The sequence below is a fragment of the Phaenicophaeus curvirostris genome, chromosome 17 (assembly GCF_032191515.1).
Source record: "Phaenicophaeus curvirostris isolate KB17595 chromosome 17, BPBGC_Pcur_1.0, whole genome shotgun sequence".
NCBI lineage: Eukaryota > Metazoa > Chordata > Aves > Cuculiformes > Cuculidae > Phaenicophaeus > Phaenicophaeus curvirostris.
In genome coordinates, this window is record NC_091408.1 from 8,540,863 (window position 1) to 8,559,662 (window position 18,800).

The 18,800-nt window shown below is 41.1% G+C and overlaps 1 protein-coding gene across 3 annotated transcripts in view; it reads right to left on the reverse strand.

Annotated features, from left to right (window-relative positions):
• Window positions 1-898: 898 nt before the first annotated feature.
• The window catches only part of CLTCL1 (clathrin heavy chain like 1), a 35,736-nt gene continuing 17,834 nt past the window's right edge, over window positions 899-18,800 (reverse strand). Inside the window, exons 11-33 of one of the 3 annotated variants that reach the window (XM_069871201.1) lie at window positions 18,351-18,488; window positions 17,980-18,144; window positions 17,404-17,584; window positions 16,880-17,043; window positions 16,307-16,432; window positions 15,862-16,004; window positions 15,052-15,286; window positions 13,069-13,191; window positions 12,515-12,660; window positions 11,914-12,097; window positions 11,156-11,348; window positions 10,517-10,674; window positions 10,257-10,421; window positions 9,739-9,846; window positions 9,226-9,393; window positions 8,994-9,143; window positions 8,063-8,194; window positions 7,614-7,724; window positions 6,875-7,045; window positions 5,852-6,073; window positions 5,506-5,526; window positions 3,189-3,264; window positions 899-2,189 (exon numbers count right to left, since the gene is read on the reverse strand). In XM_069871201.1, the coding sequence (XP_069727302.1) occupies window positions 2,074-2,189; window positions 3,189-3,264; window positions 5,506-5,526; window positions 5,852-6,073; window positions 6,875-7,045; window positions 7,614-7,724; window positions 8,063-8,194; window positions 8,994-9,143; window positions 9,226-9,393; window positions 9,739-9,846; window positions 10,257-10,421; window positions 10,517-10,674; window positions 11,156-11,348; window positions 11,914-12,097; window positions 12,515-12,660; window positions 13,069-13,191; window positions 15,052-15,286; window positions 15,862-16,004; window positions 16,307-16,432; window positions 16,880-17,043; window positions 17,404-17,584; window positions 17,980-18,144; window positions 18,351-18,488 (3,396 nt within the window). In that variant the 3' untranslated portion in view covers window positions 899-2,073. The remainder of the gene's footprint in view (window positions 2,190-3,188; window positions 3,265-5,505; window positions 5,527-5,851; window positions 6,074-6,874; window positions 7,046-7,613; window positions 7,725-8,062; window positions 8,195-8,993; window positions 9,144-9,225; window positions 9,394-9,738; window positions 9,847-10,256; window positions 10,422-10,516; window positions 10,675-11,155; window positions 11,349-11,913; window positions 12,098-12,514; window positions 12,661-13,068; window positions 13,192-15,051; window positions 15,287-15,861; window positions 16,005-16,306; window positions 16,433-16,879; window positions 17,044-17,403; window positions 17,585-17,979; window positions 18,145-18,350; window positions 18,489-18,800) is intronic. The other 2 variants (XM_069871202.1, XM_069871203.1) reach the window with 2 other exon arrangements.

Here is an 18,800-nt window from a genome sequence, read left to right on the forward strand (position 1 = left end):
GTGTTTTACCATCTGCTTGTAATTGTTGCTATAAAGTCATAGTAACTTTTCAAGCTGAAAGGAAAGAAGCTCCTACATTTGTACCAATTCCAGAGCTGGTCTTCAGTTCAAGCTGCCTCAACCAAATTTCTTTTGACCCTCAAGGAACTAGCTAGAAACTAGAAGTAGGACTTATCTGCAAAATAGCATGCTACCTAGCTAATATCTGCTAGGAGTAAGTTTGGACAGAGTGCAAATTTGCTTGAGCTCATGAGCTGCTCAGTGTTCCAAGGTGAGCCGCTCAGTGCTGAGGAGCACAATGCTGAAGTTCAGAGTACATCAGCAGCTGTAGCATTCTGCCCTCTCTCAGGAAGGTGGACACCACATCCCTCTGCCATTGCTAGCACAGTGCAGCGACCAAGGGGGACAATGCACTAGTTAGAATTGCGCCGAAGCATAGTCTGCGCTACTGGTTTCACAACCTCATCAGTCTCTATTGGCTGGCATTGAAAGACATTTTGTCTTGTTCAGGTAGAATTCAGCATGGAAAGACGCAGCTCACCACTGCTGTTGCTGTGTCCTTGTTTCATAGAGGAGAAGACACTCACTTCAGCATCTCTTTCAGCACAGGACTGAAGCTGTTTCAGTCCATTGAATGAAGTCAGGCAAGCACACGACAGACTCCTGCAGCACACCCTCTGCATGTGACAAAGCATGCAGATGTGTCTGGCGAAGAGATCACAACTCCCTTTGACGATAATTACTGAGCCAGCCATGCTAGGTGGTGCGGCAAAAGCTTCCTTTTTCCTGCCTGGCATCCTTAACCATCAGATGGAAAAACCTGATGCTCTTAGTGGTCACGTATTACTACTAACCGGTCCCCATCCCGAAGATAGTAAGACTAGGACCACACAGTGGATACTGCAGTTTTACATTTATAGTTGGACTTTTATAATATTCAAGATTAGCACAAGATTCATAACCATAAATTATACATTGTTATCTAAGTACATAAAACGTTAATGATACATGTGAGTGGCACAAAGTAATAATACATCCCTGTTGGCATTCTCAAAGAAAGGTGGGCGATGGACACACCGTTGGTACTACTGCAGCATAGCAGAACTGAGTCCCTGCACCCTGCTAACTGAGGTGGTGCTGCCTCTGCCCACCAGGCAGGGTCAGGACATGGTGTGGCAGGAAGCCAATGCCAAAATCGGTTAAAGGTGCAAATAAAAAGTCAGGATTATGGCCCTCCCTATTTTAGCAGTATGTCCCACTCCCCAACCCTGACGCTGTGCTCTTGCATCTCCAGTACTTTGGCAGCCATGCACACTCCTACGTTCACTTGCCACACAGAGCTAAGGTTTCCTTTAGTACCATTTAACGTCAACAAGTAACATGCTCTCTTCTTGTTAAACAACAAGGATCTGGGAAGTGTTTGCTCTCTGGCATGAGAGGATTTATTTTCTTCAAGTCTCAGATCTACTCCAGAAAATATAGAACAGACTCCAACAGCATTATTGTCCAGAAAAGGAAACTCTTCCAATATTCCTCTAAACATTCAGAGCACAATTATTAGAAAGCCCATTTTCTTTTGCATGAAAGACTGCAAATAAAATGGGGTAGTCAGATGTACACAAGCTTTCAACAATTCATTATTAACGAGATGCTTACTGAATTGTTAACCACCCTGCTACTTCAGTAGCTTCAGCTAAAGCTTTAACAGCTTGATGCCAGGCAATTTCCCAGTTGCCTTCAATGGGCTTCGCAAAAGAAAGAAAAATATGCTCTCTTCCCCCAGCCTCAAGCAGTTATTGCTATATGAGTTAGTGAAATAGTGCCTTAACTTCAGACTAGAGTCTCACAATGTCATTAACAAAAGCTGCCTTTCAGAGGTTGAAATGTAACCGGACAATAATCAATAAATAACAGTTAACAGGCATCCAGTTGAAGTCTCCTCACTTAGCTGGGCAGCGTATTCAGCCAACAGAAGGTCATCTGTGCCTTTAGGACCATTGTACACTTCTTGGAGAAGTTGGAAAGGTCGGGAAGGAAGAGAACAGAGACAGTGAAGGTCTGTCAGAGAGCTAGTTACATATTGAAACCATAAACAGGCGGCTGGGTGAATCCTGGTGCTGTGTATCCATATGGAAAGTTTGCCTGGGGAGGTACTGCACTGGGGCCTGCTGTTAACATCAACTGCTGGCCTAGAAAAGCATGAGAAAAAAAAGGAGAGTTAGTTTAAGAACCCAGACTTCCCTAACGCTAGCTGTACTATGAGACAAGACTGAGGCTTTAGCTAAAAATCAGCCACTGTGCAAGCACACGCTGGCAGGTCACGCTGTTACTCAACATGCAGCACAGAGCGGGCACCTAAGCCATCTGCTCTTGCTACCAGGAAAAGTACAAAAGCAAGGCAGGACTGAGGGAAGAGGAGTATCAGTTGTTTTTGAAAGCATGATAAACACAACTTGTTTTGAGGAGACTATACTGAAAGCCAAACAACCTGATCCTATTTAACCCATGCATGGTCAGAACTGAAAAGTAAAGCAATTCAAACAAACAGTTAGGTCTGTTAGGTCTCTCAGTCTGAAGAGTGTTGCAAAAGGCCTGAACATACCTTGACAGATTTGTCTTCATCACAAGGAACACACATGCCTCATGCATATGTTAAATTTGGGTTAACATTTACATTGGACAGTGCACCAGTCACATCCTTCCCTTACCAGCCACTTCTAGGTACTTGTTAGCAGAATGCCTCTTCAGAAGGGCTTCTATAGTAGTAGCACAGTTTTTGACTGCACATGTCTTAAAATGGGTGAGCTAAAAAGCCAGTCTGCGTTTCTACTTGGAAGAGCAGAAAGCAGACACATTCCTCTCAAACAGGAATAACAGGAAGAATTTGCATGCTGTAAGTTATTCCTGGTGTTCTGCACACCTTGGTATCTCCTGTCCCGTTACCATACTGAAAGACTGTTCCTAAGCTAGAGTTCTGAGACATGTAAGAGGAGCAACTTTAGCTGGAGAGAAGTACTGAGTGAGATGTCACTTCAACAACTCACGCAGTTCATCTTGCAGAGACAACTGTTTTGCTGTTTATTTGAAATTAGGTAACTCTGACTGGAGGTAGTCATTTAAGTTACCTCCACAGAGAGAGACCAGAGTGACAATAGATGTAATGAATTAAAACCAAGTCTTTCACCTACCAAATACTATTGGAGTGGGTTCAGTTACTTGTTCCTCTTCTTTTCTTAGGCTTTCAGAAGCATCAAGTTTATCCACCTACATTGAAGTGAACAGGAGATGTATGAAGGTCTTGTCTAGGAATTGCACCATCGTGTGAGTTTTTTCAGGCCTGGTACCTTAGCTATCAAGTGTTCCTTTCATTAGTCCAGGTTGGAGACTATGAAAATCTGTGTGTTTCCAGGGAGCTATGTTGTAAACCTGTGCTCACCATTGCTTTAGGTTTATTGCAATAGCTGTCAAATGCAGTTGAGAAAGATCCCCATTACCTTCAAGGGAAGCACTTCCCAGGGGTCTGCTCTACTTACTGGTAACTCTATGACCCAGAAAACCAGCTGTCAGATTGCAGTTCCAAGGATCATTCCAAATGGGCCAAATCTACTTTGTTATCTATTAACCCGCAAGCCCTCCTCCCTTCAATGAAAGCATCCAGATATTTGCAAATATTCCAGATCCATAAGGTTTGATCTATCTAGGACTAGAATCTAACCCAGGCTGCAGAATACTGGTTTAAATGGTATCAGTACTCACACATAGACCTCTTTTAAAGGAAACTCTAGAACCTCCATGGAAAGTGGTCTAGTAAGTATCAGCTTTACACAGATGCCAGTGTTGTGCCAAATAGAGCTCTGTTCATGCCAAACTCATTTGTGGAAGTGCTACAGTAATACAGGAGCTCCAAACACAACTTTGAGTTGGGACAGGGGGAATAAACCGAGAAGGCAACAGTATCTTCCTTCTCTCAGGTTATGAAGCTATATCTTCCACAAGAGAACCATCAGGACTTAGCCTGAATACTGCAAGGCAGAAAACCACACAGCTTCACATCCAGATACAGACGGTACTAACATCCTGGGCAAACCTACATTCAGCCCAATGTTGTATTTCCAGCTACTTATCTTCCTTACCCACTGTAAGAATCACTTCTGGTCTGAAAAGTGCTACAAGAGAGGTGTCTTATATTTTAACTATGTTACCTCGATCTGTGTTTAAGTGGCCTGGATTTTTTGAAGTTTGAAACTCAAATTAATAACTTGAGTGGCAGTAGGTCTAACCGGTTCATTTTCAGCTGTCAGCCTACCAGCTCTTCAGGATAACACTAAATATTGGCATCCACATTACCACAGATCAGAGCAATTGAGAGCTACCAGTTGCAAACTAGTTATATTGCTCTACTTATGGACTGGGATTTCCACTCTCTGGGATTAGGCTTTCCTCTTCAGTGCCCCTAAAGCATTTAGGAACTTCGAACAGAAGTGCAGTTACTCCCTCTACTGGAGAAAGGGCAGGCATGCTGAGCAGATACCCTGAAGAAGGCACAACAACAGCTCTCCAGGAAAGCCTGTATGTCTGCATGATATACTGCCCAGAAGAGAAGTTGTTCAAAAGGCTTCCAAATGAGTCCCATCATACTTCGTGTGCCTGACTCCTTCTGAGATATAAGCTATTCTGTGCTTAACATCTTTTTACATATAAAAGAACTGTAAGTTCTGGAAGACATACACACCTCGCTGGTAAGTCTACTCTTCTGTACTTCTGGAGTTAGTTACGTGACAATTTTAGACAGACCACATTTATAAAGCCCATTCTCTAATTTCATTTTTGCAGTTAATTCAGACTAAATTAGTTCCACTGTAAACCACTTTCACCATGCAGATTTCCCTTCTGGCACGTTATCTCATATTTAGTACATGTGATTACTTGTAAATCCAACCAGCAGTTTAAAAATCTTAGACCTCAACCCCATATGGAAGAGTTCAGGTGAACTTGTGTAGCAAATTTTATCTCAGTGAATAAAAGGAGGAGGACGAGTTTAAGATCTGTGCAAGTACTTTCATCACGCTAACAGTCAAGAAGTTTACAAAAGCTTTATTCTACTATTCAAACTCACCATGCCTAAAAGATTGGACACTTCAGTAATTTAGAGCATAACAAGTGATTTGCACTTAGAATAGATTCTGTCACATTGCAACTGCTTTTGCTGACTTATGAACAACATCTTCCCTGTCAGAAGGGATCTGTAATCTACTGAAGAGGAACCAAACACTCAAGTCCTCCTTAATCACTAGCTCAGTTTTCCACTATGAGGAGCAAAGTCTGGTTGGATTTTCAAGTTGCTTGTGAATAGTTATACTTTTAGCATTAGAAAGTGAACAGGAAATGCGTTAGAGCTAAATTACACTGCTCTTCTGGCAGAAGCTACAGCTAGATTCCTGTAAAAGAGTCCTAGGATATTAAGGAACACAAATGAACACAAAGAGTTTGAAATCAGAGCGTCACCTTATAGAACAGCCCATCAACCTGCAAGAAAATTCAGAGGGGAATACTTAACATGTCTGATTAGATGCAATCTGAAACAGTCAATTCTATATTACTCATTTTAATGAGTAACAGTTGCTTATGTCCAATGTTAAAAACAAAAGTTTAACTACATCTCTTTCAAGTCCCAATGCATTTACTTACAAATTTTGCTAGCCTGAAGTGATTAAATCCACAGAACTTTAGATTAGAAGACTTCGTCCATGAGGAACAATAATATTCCAAATATGTGCAAAGAGCTTTGGTTTGCATAATACCAATCATCCAGCAGACTAAGTGTTAACTGTTGAGGCTACGCAATACTCACTTTGGTAAGATACTCTCTCATCACTTGGATGAAATAAGGCATTGCGAAGTCCATGATGTTATGCCTCCATGCCAACTCAAGGACTACATCTGGGTGCAGCAAGTCGTAACATGTGAAAAGGCAGGCTGCAAAGCACTCCTGCTTGCCTTCTTCCAGGAACCACTGAAGCAGCTTCTCAGCTAGTTCTGCGTCCTTGGACTCTGCAGCATACTGCATAGCATCCTACAGAGCAGAACAACAGTTAAGCTTGACCCTTGCCTGTCAGCATCTTGCTCTACACCTTATGTCCATGTTATTGCTAGCTAGACAAGCCAGGTATTTGGCACACCAGGAAGCAGGTCTCCAGCAACACCAGGCATGTTCTGTAGGAGCCAAGCTATGGTACATAAACTCAGTTAAACCCTCCTATTTTGAGGCAACACAGATAATATTAATACAAGTATCTAACTAGCTTTCTGTAAGTACTTGAAGTGGCCTCATGAGATTTTTGCTTAGTTTTGTAGGACAGAAGATAAACAATCGAAATTTCAAGTATCCCATCTACATCATCATTAGATATTAAGGATTACCCAAAAGAGATTACCACATCAACTGCTTGCTGTGTGGCAAGACAGAAGCCTATCTGCCAGCTCTCCTACAGAGTAGTCAAAAATGGACCCATGTGAATTCACTACGTGTTTGAAGACCATACCATTGCAATTATGTTTCAACGGGACCCTAACAAGGGTGTAAGTTTCCAGTTCTATGGAAAATGTTCCATATTGATGTGCAAAACTGTGCAGATGCCATTGACTGATATAGACAGATCTCAAAGCACACGATAATATTATGAAATTAAATTTAAAATAAGCATTTGAAGTTGCAAACAATTCTGTTCTGAGTCTTCTCTTAAACTTCAAGTGAAGGGCTAAGACTAGAATTCCAGATCTGAAACTAACAAAACACATTCACTATCCAGGAGCTGTACGATTCATACCTCAGATTATTTTTTGACAGTCAGGGAGGAAGGTTGCACTAACTCACCTTATACAGACGGTCTTTCTTGCATAGCTCCACACTCTGTTTCCAGCGGTTGTTACCCTTGTACAAGTATGCTGCAATACGCCTAAATTCAATTAGTTCATGCTTTTCCAGGCGCTGAGCCAACGTTATGTTATCAAAGTTGTCATAGGCATCAATGGAAGCTCTCAAACCCTGTTGGAAAGAGAATTGTGACACATGTTTCCAGATGGTATTAGATGCTTCTCTATTGTAATACTTGCCTCAGCATGGCACAAAAGGATTTAGCTTCTGCCAGCTGGATAACATGCCTATGGGTTGTTTAGTCTGCGCGTTTCATGCATCTCTCCAAAATATGACTCTTAAAAGTAAATTGCTGTTTGGTCCCACTGACTTCGCTTGACAGAATGGAAGAGCTAGTTACCTTTAGAAGACAAAGGATGTCTTCCAAATATCAGCCAATGTGGTCAGAAGCAAATCTGTTCACAGAAGTGTTGCCCAGTAGAGTACATACCCAATTCTGACCTTTATGAAGGCTCTTTTGAGAAAAACTACAGCATCTGCTCTGTTTGCAAGCCATCGGTGTCTCAGGACTCATGCCCACAGGGGGCCTGACTCCACTCTCACTACCATCGCATTGTAGAAGTTGTCTTCTACTCAAGGGAATTACTCCGTCAGCTAGGAAACAACCAAGCTACAGCCTCTTTTTGTTGGAGAAAGAGGAGCATACCTCAGACCTAGCAATCTGTTTTGTGGGGCTCACCTGATAATCCTCCTCTTCTGTTAAAAGGTTGTTTAGAGCTTCATTAACTCCTTTGTTGTTGTGGTTCTGGACTGAACGCAGATAAGGCTTTACTAGAAGGAGCTGATCAACCTGGAATTAAGACGTTTCCAACAAGATTAAGTACACCAATTCTGATACTTCATACTCCTGCAACAGGTTCCCACTTGCTATTACAAGAGTTTGTGCTTACTGTCAGGATCCCTCATGACTAAGCATTCTGTATTGCTAGAAACAAAACAGTCTCTTAGACCAGTTATGCTAACTCTTTCAGTGTTTCCCATATCAAGGTAGGACTGGGCTACTACTCAGTCCTTCATAGTGTAGACAAAGCCACCTGACAGACATCAACCTTTTTTTCCAGCCAGAGACTGGAGCAGCTTTACTTGAGCAAGAAGATTTCTCATTCATCGACTATCTCCCAAACTCACCTTTGAGAAAAAATTTACTGTCCTGGTGTGATCCAGTCGTGGAGATAATACAAGCAAGAGATCATTGATCAGCAGAGGTTTGTAGTCTAAGTAGAACTGCAAGGCTTTGTAGTACAGCTCCACATTGGCCACCTGCATGGTTAGACACTAGTTAGCACTTCAAACACAAGTAAGTCTAAAGTGCTTAGTCTGGATCACTTAACTTGGCACAAGGCTTATCTGACTTTTATTTAAAAGCTTAAGTTTCCTTCTAGAGGCCAGAAGCGTTACAATTGCATACAGAATTCCAGTTCAGCCATACAACTGCTTCTTGTGTCATTGGCTGCCACATACTGAAGTCACAAATTATCACAGGTAGCACAAAACAATACCAACCCACCCACAGTTAAGAGACCCTGACACAGACACTAGAGTTAACGTGACCATTTGTTGAACTCTAAAGTAAAGGCTGTAGACTTAACAAGTCTAAGCCTTGAAACTCATAATACCAATAAGAATCTTATCTGTTCATCAATTCCCTATTTACTGCTGAATTCACAGGACTGTGCACCACAATTATCCCCCTGAAACAGCTGGAAACATTTGCAGAGATCTTTCAAGAACAGTCACAGCCTCAGACTAAGACAGGAGTCAGCTCAAAGGTGTTAAAGAGGTGACGCTTCTTGCTTGTGACCTATGATCCTGAGCAGTCTCTGAAGACATTCTGGGCTAGCTGCTGCCACTCGACAGAACATGCTGCACAGCAGAGAACAAGCCATGTAAGATTAGACTAATTCTGTGTGCTAAACTTATTGGAAGTTCTTTTAAGTACAGCAACAAGACAGTAGCAGCCTAAGCAAACTCATTTTCTGAACAGCAATTCTGTTGCACATTTTTGCCTCTCTTCTGAAAGCAGCTTTCAGCACTTAGATGCAGTTCACTAGTCACTTACCTTGGCAATTATGTCTTTAAACTGCCCTTCTTTCCAGGCATCAGTGGGATGATTCATCATAGTAATTATTGCATTGTCATACTCCTCATACTTATCATAGAGGAATACAAGTTCTGCCCAGAGATGAGCCTGTTCTGCAGCTCTGAGCACCTGATAAACAAAAAAAATCAGTCAGTCTGATTCACTGACAGCTTCCCACCTTCACTTGCAGTGTAAATACCTTTCTGCCTACCTTTGGAATATTAACTCTAGACCAGAAGAGTTCCAGATGTTCTCTCATTTTCTGAGGCTTGAATTTGGAGTATAAGATGGCAAGTTCAGTAAACATTCCCATGTGAGCACGCTCTAAGCCCAAAGCAGCTTCTAAAAGGGCAATAAGTTCTTCAAAGTAGCCACGATCCTGAATGTCAGGAAAATAAGGATTAACTGCAAATTCATGACCAGCTGGCACTTAAATCTTGCTAAAATACATATTTACTTCAACTGAACTTGTTTTGCTTTTCTCATCAAATGACAGTACTTCGATTTGTAAGGCAACATAACTTTAAAACAACGGACAGTGAAAACTATCACCCTTCCAATTATTACAGAATGAAAAAAAAATATGCATGTATCTATTGGGAAATGGAGGAAGAAGGAATTCAAACATCAGCCCTGCAGGGTATCAGGTTTTATCTGTGACCACTTTACCCGCAGACACAAGTACACTGTCTTAAGTCTTCCAGGATATTAACAATGATCTAACCTGATAGTAACTGATCAGCTCTTCGAGTTCATCAGCATGGATGACTATGTGTAAGCCACAGATCTGTGCCAAGCGGAATTCTTTTCCGTCCACACAGGCGAAGCATACCTGTAATGAGAGTTAGCAAACAGTTAACAGAAGAATACTGTAACGCTTCCTTAATCTCCTTATATTAAAGGGTGAGTTAATTAGCAAAATTTTACCAAATTTGAGGCTTATAGTTCCAAAAATATGTTTTTCCATAATGCTTGTTTTGGAATTAACATCTCTGCCATTCATGTTACACTGTTTTGAAATTTATCTTAGGCAAGAGGACAGCTTATGAAGCTACAGACATACTCTGTAGCTAGAAACAGTTAACAAGCTACTATTGGAGATATGTATACACAGTTACGAATTAACACTTCCATAATTCCTACAAAACTGACAGAGCAAAGGAGTCTATGCTCCAAAGCAACATGCTTAGAAGTGACAGTAGAGCACACTCTGCAGACTGAAAAAACATGAGTTTAAGTTACCTCCTTCCAAGTCCTTGTGCTGTTGGCTTTGCGGCCACTGTCCACAGCTGCCTGATACTCCCCAAGGTGCACCAAGGTAGATGCCAGACGAGCAAAGTTAGATACATTGTTATAGAGCAGTTTTGCTGCTTCATACATTCCCTCTTCATAACAGCGATCACCAACCTGCATTAGGAGTCCAAGACAAACAAGAGTACCAGCAAGAATTAGTAGTCAGCTAAGAAGCAAGTCATACATAGGAACAATGGATCAAGACATACCTGTTGTATATGGGCATTATTAGGGCCACTAATAAACTCCTCCAGTTCTGACAGGCGATTAGTTTTTGCCAAAGCAAAAATAAGTTCCGTCTCTACATAAGACTCTCTAGCCTTCTTCCTCGCCATCTGTAAGAACTTGACTAGGTCCTCCCAGTTATCTTCAAGAGAGAATAGATATTCAAGATCCCCTGTTTAGTCACTCTGTACTGTGTACCTTGCCCACCTTAGCAACAGTTTCTATTCATAATCTTAAGGATCTAAGCCATTTGCATTTGAGTTATGGAATTCCCTGCCAAACACTGCGCCACCTCCACCTAAGCTTAAGCTTCTTGCAACTATTCTACAATCCAGTTGGGTAGGCAGTTCTGCCATAGACAAAGAAATACATTGTAATTGTCTGTATTTTAGAGGATAATCTCTGAATTATCTCCATAGGAAGATCTGTCTTTGGTATAGCAACACAGACAACGCTGTTGATAGGAACCTTACTAAACACTATTTCGTCCATTCCATGTATTAACTGCTCCCATTTCCTATGAAACAGAATTCTTAAGTCTCAAGAATCCCTGCTGCTCAACGCAGATGCAATAACTCAGCTCATATTCAAACAATCTTAAGCTGGAGAATACTTTGCCTCACCATTTCGATTTGCTGCTTGAACAACTTCCATGTAGGCAGATGGATCATCTGCCTTTATATAGGAGTCAATGGCTTCTTTCACCAAGTCCTTCTGGAGCTGTGCTCTGCCTAGCTGGCTCCATACTGCTGGTTCGTTACATCTCTCTGCAAATTCATAAGCACGATCTAAGTTGCCGATGTGCTCAATCAGCACCTGTTTGAAATTGAAGTCGCAAGTTAAAATTCCAAACTGTAACATTGCCCCCTCCAATAGAACTCTTCCTTCAAGAGCATACACTGTACCGTGTAAGCAATATATAAGCTCACTGCTTTTAGAAGTCTCTTCTGTCCAACAAAGTAGCAGCAGTGAGAATAAGACTCTTGCTGTTATTGTTTCTCCTCTGCCTCACAGAGGTCAGTAATACTGGCCCAGACATAACGTCTAGTAGCATTTGCTTCTCCTGCCCTTTTCAAGTACATGTCTCCAAGGCAGCCACTCCGAATCAAAGGCAGCCTACACACCCCAAGCGTACAGTGCAATACCCCAACATTTTCATATTACTTTGAGCAGATCAACCTCTCAAGTCATTATTTTGACTTTGTTTTGCCATTCTTTGCAAATAATCCCACTTCTCCCTGCAACTTGATATTGCATGGGAACAGTACTCTTAAGTTTCTGTGATTTAAGTGACAATCGCTCCTCAAGGAATAATGTAACAGTACCCTTCCCATCCTCTGTTACTGGCATTTTATACCTTCATGCAGGAACCATGCCTTACCTGAATTGCTGACGTATTAACATCAAATTTTCTGAATATAGCAAAGGCTTCTTCATATAGCTCGTTACCGATAGCAATGTTTGCAATATCTGGGGCATCATAGTTATCCAGTCGATTGATGTACTCCATCACACGAGTGCGATCAGCCTTAACGGCAGTGAGAATCAGTAGATTCTGGAGATTCCTTTAGTTAACAGAAGGCAGAAGCTATAAGCAGTGCATGGTAACACCTGCTTAAGTGACATGCATCGTACATGCAAAAAAATATACCCGCTTGCCATCATTAGCAACAGCCTTTCACCCCCAGATTCAGAAGCACTGATATTGGCCTTCAAAACAGAATTGCATATCAATATCAGTGTTCTCTTTTCTCAATACATCACTGCAAACTGCATAGTGTGAATTAGCTTAATATTAAATTAATTTAATTTTAAATTAAATTAAATCACAGAGCACTTTAAATTCTGCTTTTTCACTTGATTATACACATTTGAGTGCTTAGGGTCATGTAGCCAAGAGGCCTACAAATAACTTGGGTCACTTCACAGCCTAAACAAAGGCACCCAACAGGGTAAAGCCGTGGACCAAGCTCTCCTCTTACCTGTGTTCACTGAATACAGAACTATCCAAGACAATTTTTTCCAATAACTCAATCAATTCATTAGGCAGATCAGCAGTCATGAAAGCTTTCACAGTTACAGAAACCTCTTCTGGATCCTGTGTCTCCGATAAAGCTGTTTGCACAACCTGGATTTGAAGGCAGGGAAATTTTAAGTGTTATTCCCCCATGAGGTATTTGCCAACCTATTCCAGTGGACTAGAAATTGAGACCCCAGAACTTTGATATCTATTATCTTCTCACAAAAAGCAAGAAAGTACTAAGTCTATACTAGATAGTTATTAAAGTTACACTGTGGGTCTCTACAGGGAGCAAATTCACTAGAGGTAGGTCACTCTACAGGACAGATATCTTACTGGTAACTAAATTTTCTGACCAAGAGGTCAGACCTGCCACTCAAACTCTTAGAAATTCCTGTATGCTTGAGATGGGGCCTCAAGGGACCTTGTGGGAGAAGACAGCTACTTTAATGGTCCATAAAGTCTGAGACATTTCTGGGGCCAACTCATTCTGGAAGTTTTGCCTTTGTACTGTACCTGGTCAATAAGCTGCCGTCTGAATGGGTTGTTTTCTTCCAGAACATTTGCCCAGAGTTCAGGGTCCTTCCTGCGCACCAGATAGCGAGCCTCGCTCTTGAACAGAGAGTTTTCATTGCAGACCTGAAGAAGTTACAAATATCAGCATTAGCATTAAGGGTTAGTGCCACAAGACAGGTTTAACTAGCTATTAATCACAGTCTAGAAGACTGACTAGAACTAAATGCTGACCAATGCTAAACGCCACAGACAAGTTCTTACCCAACCTCTGATCTGGAAGGCTCATGGAGCAGGTCTCCAGCAGAATTTCTATAGCTTCTCGTGGTTTTGCCCGACACAAATACTGTGACAGTGGCTTCACAGTAACTATTTGCTTCTGTTTGAAGTGAAGACCTGCAGAAGCCTGAAGAACTTAAGTTTTAAATCTAGAAAGGGAGCCACTTGCCTGGGCAGTGTGAAGTAGTGAAGTGAGGAAGGGAGTTGGTGTTTAAAGCTAGAAATTGGTTACAAATTTGGTGTCATTAGCTTTACAATAGAAGTGTTCAGAGGAGCAAGTGGCTTGGATTTCCCTGTTAAAATGTTACGGGTAGGGGAAAAATGTGAAATTTCCTATAGAAGTGCAGCAAGAAAGAGTTATGAGCTATAATCCTATTAGTATCACTAGTTTCAATTCCAACTAGAAGAGTAAAAATTTGAAGGCCTGTTCTGTCTTCTAACAAGAGGTCATGTTTTGTTAGTATGTATCCAAATTAGCTCTTGCAATCTCAAGTACCTTGCTGTAAGCAAATAAGTAGCAGACAATTTCACTTTACATTGTACATCTATTAGTTGCAGGAGTTGAGCTCTCTTCTAGAAGGGAACACTGTCTCAAGAGTAGTTCTTAAGGATGAAGATTTATTTTCTCTGTAGCCAGTAACACCTGCTCTGAACATCAGGCCAGGTAAGAAACTGGTATGGTTAACCAAGACAATCAAGCTTATCCTAGGAAAACTTCCTAGCAAAACAATTTGGAGCCACCTTTATCCTGAAATAAAAAAAGCCAAATATAGCCAGCTGGTATGTTTTTATGGTTACTGAAGAGGTATTACCACAAAAATAGCTGCTTCAGGCTGGAAAATCATCCCCTCTCGGGAGCAAGCCTAGATTATACCACCATTCTAACACTTCCAGGGTAGGCTTCGCCAGAGAACAGCATTTACTGCCTTTCAAACAGGGCAAAACAAGCTGCCACTGCTGACATTCCTTGCATACACTATGTGCAGGTAGAGAAAAAACATTTTCTTCTTCAGCAGGCACAAGCACTACTATCTGGCATTAAGCTCTGGTGTTCAGTTTGAGATTAGGATGTGGTTGGAGAACACTGAGAATTTCACTTGCCCTTGAACTTCCTTGAGGGAGGTTCTAGGAATCAACAAGCTTAAGATAGGCGGGGAACGCTATCTGGGTAAGTCCTCACAGTTTGACTGTCAACATTTATTTTCATACTGGAGCAACTCTAAGGGTCAACCACAATAAGGGAAAATTACAGCTCCCCTTCTAGTTTCAGGGAAGCTTTTCATTCTGCTGTAGAGACTGACTAGATGGCAGCCTATTCCTTCTGCTGATCAAGGGCTCAAAGCTCATTTAAAAAAAAAACAAAACCCAAAACCAAAAAACCCAAACCAACAAACAAAAAAACCCCAAATTAAAAAAAGATTTAACAGTTGGCATATTCATTAGCTGGGCCCAATAACCAATTTGATTTTGAGCAGAATCAGTGGATGAAAAAAACGAATGGTACCTTAAAGCCAAGTTACACAATTTTAGTTCAGGCACACAGCATTGGAGTTCTCATCAGTAAAAAAATTACTGTCTCCACATAGAAGAATCCTGTCTACCTCAACTCCTGAGTGAGACTGCAAGTGTTAGACAAATAGCCAGCAAGGCTTCCACTGCAGGCAGTAAGCAGTTCTTTACCATGTTTATAAATGCAGTTTTGCTAACCTTTATGAGTTCCAGATCACATTGCCCCCTCTCATAAGCAACGCAGGCCAGATGAGGGTCCCTCTTTTCACAGTATTTGCCAACTACACGGCTGTCATAGTAAGGATTCTCACGAAGGAATCGCTCTGGATTATTATTACTGTCAATGTAGATTTTGGCCAAGGCATTATGAGTCGCAGGTTCTTCACAGCCTTCATGAATCCTTGATTCAAGCCATGGCAACAGCAACTTAAGCCTTTGAAGAAGCAAACATTTTAGGTTTATAAGTCAAATTCAAGTTTGCTTGACAGCTACCCATTAACACCTGGCCTTCCCTTCAAGCAAGTCTCTTGGTCAGATGTAAAAGTAGATGGAGATCAGCCAGTTATTTTCAATGAGTCTTAAATGGCTAGAGATCAGATCTGCAGTTTAACATCAGGGAAGGTTGCAGATGCCACTAATTTTGCAACCTTCCCTTCCATCTCCTGTTCTATTAGCTGTCTCTTTACATAAAGCCATTTTCTCATTTTACAGGTAACTATAAACTAATTACACAAGCTGTGTGCCAACAATGAGACTATCAAGACAACTTTATCCAGATTTATTCCAAGGCTATATGTTCAAAAGCCATATTTTTCATTATGCAGTGCTGTTAGGCACTCCTATATGGCCCAAATAATCAAAACTATCAAATCTAAGCTGCTTTTCTACAGAGAAATATAAACCAATATCAGTACTGTATCATTCAACAAAACTGGATACAGTTCAATTTGGGTGTATACCAGGGTCAGGAAGGCCCAACATCAGTATCTACAGACGCATTTTCATTACCTGTTTCTTTTTTCTACTTCAGCCACCAAGTCATCTGTTGAGAACTGGCCTCTAACCACCATGATCAAGTTTTTAATGACATCTTCAGAACAATCCACATCAAGAAGCCCTCCAACCACTGCTGGTATACGGCTAGGATTCACCTAAAATAAGCCACGATCAGTAAAATTGGTTGTTAGCAGTACTAAAAACCCACTCTCAGCCTTCCATATGGGAAAGTTCTAGTTAACAATTTAAACTATGCTTTAGAGCAGCAAGTTTTCATGTATTAATGCATTTGTATATATATTCCAGGAAAAGTTACCCTTACAGGTTTTAATAAAAAAAGTACACACAAGAACTGTGAGCATGAGAGATAGAGCAGATTATGCTTTAGTTTTACTGAAGAGTTAAGTTCCTCTTAAGGAAAGAAAAGAGCAAGAGTTTAAAACTGGATTCTCCTTACCTTCTGTACATAGATCTCTATATACTTCTGCAAGTTGTTGCGATATAAGTAGAGCACCAAGTCATGAACAAAGTCAAATCGGTCACAAACAATGATCAGAGGGAGCTGGTCTGTGAGTTTTGCCTCCTGTATTTTGTGCAAAAGAAAACATAAGCAAGCAGCTACCATTTGTTGAAGCGTTTTTAAAGCAGGTAAGTCTGGCCAAGTTCCCTTAGCACTAGCAGTCCAAATACATTCAAATATAAGACTACCAGGCAAACAACTGACTTCAAAAGCAAACTACTCACTATGAATATCATGCAGCCAATCCATCAGTTGAGTTTAAAGTTCAGGCTCTTCACAAAGTGTCACATTAGACCTAGTTTCAAAGTGACTATCAAGTCACATACCAATTCAGAAGACAGTTGCTGGGTCAACTATCTGGACCAGACTCCTATTCCAGGTACAGAGCAGACTACCCACTGTCAAGTCAGCTAAACCTTGAGGTGCTATTTCCCTCCACCAGAAGACTGTAGTTCTGCAGCAAAGTGGAACATACAAAGGATTGCTCAATTCCTTGGACAGAATATTTACCTTCAGAAAGTTCTTCACCCGTTCTGGGTTATAGCAGTTACTTTCACGGCAGATTCTTTCCACTTCCTTTATCTGACCAGTCTTGCAAGCTGCCTGGATGTACTTGAAGTGAACATCTGGATCCTGGCTGAAGTTTACAATGGAACCCAAGAAATAGAACAGTCCTAGAAAGAGTTGTGTTTTTAACATGGTTAGCAAGGTAAATAAAGTAAGTGCAGACTGTTACAAGCTTCAGCTCGTGAATTAGTTCAACCCTGATGAGAGCATAATTTTCATTTAACTGTGGGAAAAATAAGAAGAATGTTTTCCCTTCTTTCAGATTTCATCTTTCTGCCCTTTACTCAAGAGAGTTAAGAAACTCTAGAACAAAGCTACCCCTAGAACTCACTGTGATGAACTCACTTTGATAAATGCATCCTAAGTTCTAGCCACGTGACAAGTACCTCTCACAAAAGCCAGAATCCTTACTATCAGCTTCCATAAAGTAGTGCTTTCAAGTAAGCTGCTTCCTTCTAATACTGTACCTTCATAGCTTTTGAAAGATTCAAAAAGCTCCACAAGAGATTGGGTACCAAGCTGCTCATGGTATTTAGAAGCAACTTGCACACAGAGCTGTAGGTTCTGTCTAATGTTGGCTGACAGCATGGCACGCAAACACTCCACAGAGTCTTCAACTGAGAGAGAGCCAAAGAAGTTCACAAGCCACTGCAAAGAGAAAAAAACACCAAGTAAAATTTCATAGAGGATTTGATTGACTTCTACAATGTGGCAACCAGCTACTAGAGTGGTCTTGGTGCATGGAAGACTCCTAAGACTTAAAAAGAAACTTACCATCTTTACAACTACAACAAAAATTCAGTTTTGAAGCAAGACTTGAAATGCGCACCTAGGAAAGTGAGGTCAGATTTAAGCTACCAAAAACATAGCTTATGGTTTAATGGTTAAACTGGACAAATGCTCTTGAATCACAGCTACACGTGCTACTCTGGTACCTACAAACCATCATAGACCAGCTGCAGGGATTTCAGCAGCTTCAGAAGTGCTAAAGAGCATTCACTTCACTTATGCTTTCACTTTCTTACTCTGTGCAACAGACTTACCTCAGGGTTCAAGAGGTGAGTATGAACAACAGCACGTTTAATATCATAGAGATCCGTGTAGTGTTCCAAAGCTCGCTGGAGCAAGCCTGCCTTTTCACACAACTGGGCAATATGAGCACGGTCATAGTGCGTAAACATTTGGTTTCCAAGGATGGCATCTGCAACCTAGGAGGTTACAATTCATATTCAGATTGTCACAGAATAGGAGCAGCTCAGCCTAAAAGTTGTTGAAAAGTCACAGCAGTGACTCAGTAGTAGTCTTTGATGTTGCTGAGCTATTTATAGGTATCAGGATCAGATATCATATTCTTGTGCAAGCTTACTACTGTCTCTCCTTCACTTTTTGGAGGAACTAGGTTAAGAGGTCTTACCTGTGGGGCATGAATCAAATTCATTTCCAAGAGACGAGTCTGCAGGTGGCCTTCTGCAGGGCGGTTATTTTTCAGGGCATCCAACAAAAAGGAAGTGCACTGCTGAATAAGACTGTTCTCCATGAACACATCCACAATCTGTTGAGATCAGTCAAGTTAGAAAAAAGGAGTCTAAATATATACACATGCACATTTATCTGTACATGCTAATGGCCTGGCTAGAAAGGCAGCTCATCGCAGCACCTAGCACGCTACACTCCCTTTGTCTTCATAACATTACTACCATGGTAAATAGAGACACAGTTGACACTTTGTTTTCTTTTTCTCTAGAACATAAGAGGCACATTACTTCCAGCTTTTACACCACATTTTGCCACCCACTCTCTATAGTTTTAACAGAGCATACAAATCCCATCCCTTCTCTCGTTGGGATAGTTGCTACAAGAAAAG